Source organism: Cebus imitator, unplaced genomic scaffold (assembly GCF_001604975.1).
Source record: "Cebus imitator isolate Cc_AM_T3 unplaced genomic scaffold, Cebus_imitator-1.0 Scaffold375, whole genome shotgun sequence".
Classification (NCBI taxonomy): domain Eukaryota; kingdom Metazoa; phylum Chordata; class Mammalia; order Primates; family Cebidae; genus Cebus; species Cebus imitator.
This window is the reverse complement of record NW_016107690.1, coordinates 1,144,452-1,153,107: the sequence shown is the minus strand read 5'-3', so window position 1 is coordinate 1,153,107 and position 8,656 is coordinate 1,144,452. Positions and strand designations below refer to the sequence as shown.

The following is an 8,656-nucleotide window of genomic DNA, read 5'->3' as shown; positions in this document are numbered from 1 at the left end:
GCCCAGGCTGGAGTGCAGTGGCGTGATCTCAGCTCACTGCAACCTCTGCCTCCCAGGTTCAAGCAATTCTCTTTCCTCAGCCTTCTGAGTAGCTGGAATTACAGGCACCAGCTGCCACGCCAGGCTAAGTTTTGCATTTTTAGCAGAGATGGGGTTTCACCATGTTGCCCAAGCTGGTCTTGAACTCCTGACCTCAAGTGATCTGTCGCCTTGGCCTCCCAGAGTGCTGAGATTACAGGCGTGAGGCACCACGCCCAGCTGAGAAAAGCCTGTTTCTTGACTTTGAGTCAAAGAGACGTGACCCCTGGAGAGACGGAGGATCCGAGAGGCGTGAGGAGGCAGGTGAAGGGTGGAGCTGAAGGGTTGGAGATGCAGACAGGTGGCCCCCTGGGGAGATGGGAGGTGGAACCCCCACCCCTTCTCCCTGCTCCCTCCGTCTCCTCTGCTCCTGTTTCCTCTTTCTGAGCCCCTGCCAGGCCACCCCTTCTTCCCCTTTTGCTGCCACTGCCGCCGGCTAGATTGAGTTCTTCCGGCACTGCATGTCCCCACCCCTGACCCTCTGCCACCTGCGCCTCGACCCTGCATCCCGGAGAGAAAGTAGCTGTCCCATCCCCCACCTGTCGCTGGGAGGGGCCCAGGCTGGTGCCCCCGGGAGCCAGATGAGATGCTGGGCAAGCCTCCAGCATCCCCCCCCCCACCTGGTGGATCACACCCATTTTACTGAAGAGAAAATTGAGGCACAGAGAGGGGAAGGACAGCCTTGGAATGTCAGAGCTGAGGCAGCAGGCAGCTGAGCTGGGCTCTTTGGACCTCTAGTCCCAGGCTCTGGAAGATTCCAGCATCAGTATCCCGGACTCAGGGCCGGCTTGACAGGTGCGTGAACTATCCCAGAGGGTTCCAGGCTCAGAAGAGCCTGAAGTTTCAGCTTGCACCAAGCCCCAGAAATTCTGCAGCTGGCCCTGCAAGAACCCTGCCCGATTTTGCACCATCTGTCAGATTCTGCCTCCTAAATCTCTCTTCCTTTCTCTCCAGCTCCATGACAGCCACCTTAGTCCAGCCCTGCCCCCCACCTCCTTTGACCCTCCACCCTGGTCCCTGGCTCCCACCCTCGCCCCCCACAGTCTGTCCTCCCTGCAGCAACCACCAGAGGGCGCCTGTGAGCACCTGCGTCAGGCCCATCGCTTCTCTGTCTGCAGCCCTCCATGGCTCCCAAGACCTCCCTGCAGCCCACGAGGCCCTGCACAACCCGCCCTCCCCTCCTCCCCTCCTCCCCTCCTCCCTCTCCCCCACTCACTCACTCTGCTGCTCCAGGGCCTTTGTAGGGGCCGTTCCCTTCGCCTGGTGTGCCCGCTAAGATTTTGAGAGCGACCTTCCAACCAACCTTCAGATGTCACTTCCACCGGGAGGCCCTCCTTACCTGCGTGGCTGTCACAGTCACCTAATTACGCCTTGCCCTGTGTATCCTATGTTATTTCTTTGGCAAAAGCTTCTCTACCCGAAGTTATTGTAGCAAATACTACTTATTAGTATTGTTACGATAAATAATAAAATTAGGCCGGACTCGGTGGCTCACGCCTGTAATCCCAGCACTTTGGGAGGCTGAGGCGGGCGGATCATGAAGTCAGGAGTTCAAGACCGGACTGGCCAACATGGTGAAACTCCGTCTCTACTAAATACAAAAGTGAGCTGGGCGTGGTGGCGCATCCCAGCTACTTGAGAGGCTGAGGCAGGAGAACTGCTTGAACCAGGACCCAGAAGGCGGAGGTTGCAGTGAGCCGAGATCGCGCCACTGCACTCCAGCCTGGGCTACAGAGCGAGACTCCATCTCGAAAAAAATATATATATTAAAAACACAAAAACTTGCTGGCCACACAAAAATAGCTGGATCTGGCCCTCTGGGAGCGGTAGTTTGTCACTGTTGCTGTGAGCATTTTATAATCAACTCAGGCGACCCTCACTTTGATGCGGTAGGCATGGTCTGTTGAGGTCCATTTTTTTTTTTTTTTTGAGGTGGAATCTCGCTCTGTTGCCCAGGCTGGAGTACAGTGGTGTGATCTCAGCTCACTGCAACCTCTGCCTCCCAGGTTCAAGCGACTCTCCTGCTTTACCCACCTAAAATGAGCCTCCTAAAATACTAAAATGAGCCGGGCATGAGCCACCATGCCTGGCTTATTTTAGCATTTTTAGTAGAGACAGGTTTCGCCATGTCGGCCAGGTGCTCTCAAACTCCTGACTTCAGGTGATCCACCTGCCTCGGCTTCCCAAAGTGTTGGGATTACAAGCGTCAGCCACTGTGCGTGACCGAAGTCCATGTTTTATAGATGGGGAAACCGAGGCACAGAGCAGCAAAGCTGCTAGTCTAGGGTCACTGAGTGAGGCCCTGGCTGCACCAGGGTTTGAAACCAGGAAGTCTGGCATGGGGGTGGGGGTACCTGGTGTAGGGTTGGGGGTGCCTGGTGTAGGGTTGGGGGTGCCTGGCGTGGGGCTGGGGATGCCTGGTGTGGGGTTAGGGGTGCCTGGCCTGGGGTTGGGGGTGCCCGGCGTGGGGCTGGGGTTGCCTGGCGTGGGGCTTGGGGTGCCTGGCCTGGGGTTGGGAGTGCCCAGCGTGGGGTTGGGGATGCGCAGCCTGGGGTTGGGGATCCCTGGCATAGGGTTGGGGGTGCCTGGTGTGGGATTGGGGGTGCTGCACGGAGGTTTGGGTGGGGGTACCTGGCGTGGGATTGGGGATGCCTGCCCTGGGGTTGGGGGTGCCTGGCATGGGATTGGGGGTGCCACGCGGAGGTTTGGGTGGGGGTGCCTGGCGTGGGTTGGGGATGCCTGGCATGGTGTTGTGGGTGCCTGGTGTAGGGTTGGGTGGGGGTGTCTGGCGTGGGGTTGGGGGTGCCTGGCATGGGGTTGGGGGTGTCTGGTGTGGGGTTGGGGGTGTCGGGGATGGGAGCCCCGTGGAGGCTGAGCAGTCCCCTGCTCTGTCTCCAGGCACTGGCGAGAGTGGGAAGAGCACCTTCATTAAGCAGATGCGGATCATCCATGGCGCTGGCTACTCGGAGGAGGAGCGCAAGGGCTTCCGGGCCCTGGTCTACCAGAACATCTTCGTGTCCATGCGGACCATGATTGAGGCCATGGAGCGGCTGCAGATCCCCTTCAGCAGGCCCGAGAGCAAGGTGAGCCCCCGGGGCAGCTGGGGGCCCAGGGTAGGGTTCCCCACACCCTGGGGCAGGACCATGTCCCTCAGAACCTAGGGCAGGGTGGGGTCCCCTAGACCTCAGGGCAGGGCAGGGCCATGTCCTCCAGACATGTGTGCATACTTACACATGCACACACAAGTATACACACAAAGATGCACACACATGAACACGTGTGCACACACAAACACACACAAGGATACATGCACATGCCACCACACAGATGCACTCAAATAAGTGCACACACAAATGCACACACCCGTGCATGTGTACACACATACACACACACAGAAGCATGCATGCAAATTCCCACATGCACACACATACACACGTGCACACACAAACTCACACAAGGATACACACATGTCCCTATGCAGTCCCCCATGCACATGCACAAACATATGCACACACACACACACACACAAGCACATGCATACCTATGCATGCACCCACAAATCACCCAAGGATACATGTGTGTGCCCCACATACAAATATGCACACACATCACACACCCATGCACACGGGTACATCGGTACACACATTAGCACACCTGCACGTGCACACGCACAGAGAGATGCACAGACAACACAGGGTCCATCACAGAGGTCTGACCTGCCCCAGTGGTTGGACGGAGCCAGGGCTGTTTGGGAAAAGACGGGGAAGCCCAGGGCCCGGCGGCCAGCTCGGGGATCGTGTGCTCCGGGGGGCCTGTGTGGGGCCTGGCTTCAGCACTCTGTGCCTCAGTCGCCTCATCTGTAGAATGGGGGGACTTCAGTGCCTTGCCTCCTGGGAGCCAGCGAGTGGAAAGAGCAGGACTGGACACCGTGTTCCGCCTGAGCCTGGGCAGCCCGAGCACATGTGCCCTCTGCAGCCTCTCAGGTGCTGACCTGCGCTTTTCCCTCTGGGCACAGAGGACAGATTAGAGGTGTGTGGGGTGCTCCCAGGACCAGGGTCACTCCTGAAACAGGGTCCTCGCAGGAATAGGGACCCCGAGGCACAGGGTCACTCCAGGAACAGGGTTCTCCAGGAATAGGGTACCCCAGGAATTGGGTCCCTCCAAGAACAGGATTACTCTAGGAATATGGTCCCCCCAGGAAGAGGGTCACCCCTGCAGCAGGATCCCCCCAGGAACAGGGACCCAGAGGCACAGGGTCACTCCAGGAACAGGATTCTCCAGGAATAGGGTCCCCCCAGGAACAGGGTCACCCCAAGAACAGAGTCACTTTAGGAATACAGTCCCTCCAGGAATAGGGTCACCCGGGAAGCAGCGTCCCCCCAGGAACAGGGACCCCAAGGCACAGGGTCACTCAGGAACAGGGTTCTCCAGGAATAGGGTCCCCCCAGGAACAGGGTCACCCCAAGAACAGAGTCACTTTAGGAATACAGTCCCTCCAGGAATAGGGTCACCCCTGAAGCAGCGTCCCCCCCAGGAACAGGGACCCCAAGGCACAGGGTCACTCAGGAACGGGGTTCTCCAGGAATAGGGTTCCCCCAGCCACAGGGTACCCCCAAGAACAGGGTCACTCTAGGAATACAGTCTCCTGAGGAACAGGGTCACCCCGAAGCAGGTTTCCCGCAGGAACAGGGGCCCCCAGGCACAGGGTCACTGTAGGAACGGGGTCCCCCCCAGAACAGGGTCTCTCCCAGGAACCGGATTCCCTCAGGAAGAGGAACGGCACCCCGAGGCACAGGGGGCTCTGGGGAAGAGGAAAGGGAGTGTGAGAGAATGTGTGTCAGGGAGGGACGCGGGGGCTTGCAGAGAGGCCCGGGGAGGCCCCGCTTGGACAGGCTGCCCTACTGCCCCGTCCTCCCTCCCCAGCACCACGCCAGCCTGGTCATGAGCCAGGACCCCTATAAAGTGACCACCTTTGAGAAGCGCTACGCCGTGGCCGTGCAGTGGCTGTGGAGGGACGCCGGCATCCGGGCCTGTTATGAGCGCCGGCGGGAGTTCCACCTGCTGGATTCAGCCGTGTAGTGAGTCTGGGCACCGTGGGGAGGGGTGCGTGGGGAGGGGCCGAGGGCAGGGGCCGAGGGCAGGGGCCAGGCTGGCTGGCTCCCTGCAGCCGGAGATACTATGGGTGCAGATGGGCTATGGTCCAGCTCCAGGATGAGGTCCTTCCATGGGGACACCCTAATTCCTGGGGGGACCCTGTTCTGGGGGTAACTGTTTTCCTGGGGGGACCTTGTTCCTGGGTGGACCCTGTTCCTTGGGGGTGACTCTGTTCCAGGGGTGATCTTGTTCTTGGAGTGACTGTTCATAAAGGGACTCTGTTCTAGGGGTGACCCTGTTCCTGAGGGAATCCAGTTCCTGGGGGAGACCCTGTTCTAGGGGGGACTGCATTCCTAGAGTGACTTTGTGCTTGGGGGTCCCTGTTCCCGTAGGAACCCTATTTCAGGGGTGACTCTGTCCCTGGAGGGGATCATATTCCTAGAGTCCTAGAGTGACCCTGTTCTTGGGAGGGCCCTATTCCTGGAGAACCTGTTCCTGGAGTGACCCTGTGCCTCAGGGTCCCTGTTCCTGCCAGGACCCTGTTTCAGGGGTGACCCTGTTCCTGGGGGGACCTTGTTCTTGGGGGTGACTCTGTTTCCAGGGAGACCCTGTTCCCTGGGGGATCCTGTTCTGGGGGTGACCCTTTTCCTGGAGTGACCCTATTCTTGTGGGGACTGTATTCCTAGAGTGACACTATTCTTGGGGGAACCCTGTTCCTGAGAGGACCTTGTTCTTAGGGGGACCCTATTCTTGGAGCACCTCATTCCTGGAGTGACCCTATTCCTGGGGGGAACCTGTTCCTAGAGAGATCCTGTTTTAGAAGGACCCTGTTCTGGAGGTGACCCTGTTCCTGGGGGGACCTTGTTCCTGGGGGGGACACTCTTACTGGAAAACTGTGTTCCTGAAGTGACCCTATTCCTGGGGGGGAGCCTGTTCCTAGAGTGACCCTGTTATAGGAGGGACCCTGTTCTGGGGGTGATCCTCCTCTGGAGGTGACCCTATTCTTGGGAGGACCCTCTTCTGGGGGGACCCTGGTCCACGGGAAACCCTGTTCTGAGGGTGACCCTATTCCTAGTGGGATCCTGTTCTAGGTGTGATGGATGTCCAAGGTGACTTGGTGTCTGGGAAGGCTGTTCTCAGGCTACCAGCATTCTTGGGGCAGTGCCACCCATGGCATAGCAGCTCTCTGGGGGGACGCCACTCCCCAGTGATGCTGTTCCTCATGTCACGCCATCCATGGGGTCACCCTGCTCTTAGTGTGAAGCTGCTTTCCTTGAGGCTCCGTTGCCTCGGGGTGGGGGACATTCCTGGGCCATCTGCCAACCCCAGGGATCCTGGCCCTCCGCAAGGGAGCTCTCCTCCTCCAGCAGCCCCAGCAGGGCTCTCGCTGGGCCTTGTGTAGGACCCTGGGAAGCAAAGGGAGGCTGGCTGCAAGGCTGGGCCTCAGGACTCCTTGCTCCACAGCTACCTGTCTCACCTGGAGCGCATCACGGAGGAGGGCTATGTCCCCACGGCTCAGGATGTACTCCGCAGCCGCATGCCCACCACTGGCATCAATGAATACTGCTTCTCCGTGCAGAAAACCAACCTACGGTGAGTGTTCCACCTGGGTCCAGCCTGGGAGTGCAGGGAAGGCTTCCTGTAGGAGGGGCAAAGGAGCTGGATGAGTGGATGAATGAATGGGTAGATGGATGAGTGGATGGATGGATAGATGGATGCAAAGATGGATGAGTGGATGGATGGGTAGATGGGTAGATGAATGATAAATGAATGGGCAGATGGGTGGTGGGTGGGTGAGTGAAGGATGGATGGATGAGTGGAAGAATGGATGGATGAATGAATGGATAAGTGGATGGGTGGAGGGTGGATGGGTAGATGGGTGGATGAGTGAGTAGACAGATGGGTGATGGATAATGGGTGGATAGATGAATGAGTGGCTGAGTACATGGAGAGATGGGTGGGTGGGTGGGTAGGTGGACTGAGAGAATGGGTGGACAGGTAGGTGGATGATGGATGGATGGATGGGTAGATGGTAGATGGATAGATGGATGGATGAGTGAATGGATGGATGAATGGGTGAATGAGTGGATGGATAGATGAATAAATGAGTAGATGAGTGGATGGGTGATGGATGAATGGATGGGTGGGTGGATGGGTGAGTGAAGAATGGATGGATAAGTGGGTAGATATGGATGGATAGGTGGATGGGTGATGGATGAATGGATGGGTGAATGGATGGATGGATGGGTGGATGAGTGGGTGGGTGGATGAATGAATGGGTAGATGGGTGGATGGTGACAGATGAATGGATGAATGGGTGGATGGGTGAGTGAAAGATGGATAGATGAGTGGATGAGTCTGTGGGTGGGTGGTTGAGCAGATGGGTAGACAAGTGAGTGGATAGATGGGTAGATGGATAAAGGGTGGATAGGTGGTTGGATAGATGGATGTATGGATGAGTAGATGGAGAGATGGAGATGGATGGGTGGGCAGACAGGTGGACTGAATAAATGGGTGGACAGGTGGGTGGATGATGGATGGATGGATAGATGGGTAGATGGATAGATGAGTGAATGAGTAGATGAGTGGATGGCTGATGAATGGATGGGTGGGTGGATGGGTGAGTGAAGAATGGATGGATAAGTGGGTAGATATGGATAGATAGGTGGGATGGATAAATGGATGGGTGAATGCATGGATGGATGGGTGGATGAATGGGTGGGTGGATGAATGAATGGGTAGATGGGTGGGTGGTGACAGATGAATGGATGAATGGGTGGATGGGTAGTGGGTGATGGATAAATGGATGAATGGGAGGATGGGTGAGTGAAGGATGGATGGATGAATGGATAAGTGGATGAGTGGGTGGGTGGGTAGATGGGTGGATGAATGAGTGGATAGATGGGTAGATGGATAATGGGTGCATAGATGGATGGATGGATGAGTAGATGAAGAGAGGGATGGATGGGTGGATTGAGTAAATGGGTGGACAGGTGGGTGGATGATGGATGGATGGATAGATGAGTAGATGGATGGATGGATGCGTGGATAGATGGATGGGTGGATGCATGGATGGGTGGGTGGGTGGACTGAGTAAATGAATGAACAGGTGGGTGATGGACAGATGGATGAGTGGATGGGTGAGTGGATCGGTGGGTGGATGGATGGGTAGATGGGAGGACGAGTGAGTGGAGAGATGAATGGATGAGTAGATGAAGAGAGGGATGGGTGGGTGGATGGGTGGATTTAGTAAATAGGTGGACAGGTGGGTGGATGGTGGATGGATGGATAGATGGGTAGATGGATAGATGGATGGATGGGTGGATGGATAGATGGGTGGGTGGGTGGGTGGATTGAGTAAATGGGTGGACAGGTGGGTGGATGGTGGATGGATGGATAGATGGGTAGATGGAAAGATGGATGGATGGGTGGATGGATAGATGGGTGGGTGGGTGGGTGGATTTAGTAAATGGGTGGACAGGTG

The 8,656-nt window shown here is 57.0% G+C and overlaps 1 protein-coding gene across 2 annotated transcripts in view; it reads left to right on the top strand.

Moving 5' to 3' along the window:
- GNA15 (G protein subunit alpha 15) overlaps positions 1-8,656 on the top strand; it is a 30,906-nt gene that overhangs the window by 10,504 nt on the left and 11,746 nt on the right. Inside the window, exons 1-4 of one of the 2 annotated variants that reach the window (XM_037731012.1) lie at positions 633-873; positions 2,977-3,161; positions 5,002-5,156; positions 6,637-6,765. In XM_037731012.1, coding sequence (XP_037586940.1) covers positions 3,015-3,161; positions 5,002-5,156; positions 6,637-6,765 — 431 coding nt within the window. In that variant the 5' untranslated portion in view covers positions 633-873; positions 2,977-3,014. Of the gene's footprint in view, positions 1-632; positions 874-2,976; positions 3,162-5,001; positions 5,157-6,636; positions 6,766-8,656 lie in introns of those variants that run through there. The other variant, XM_017507446.2, reaches the window with a different exon arrangement.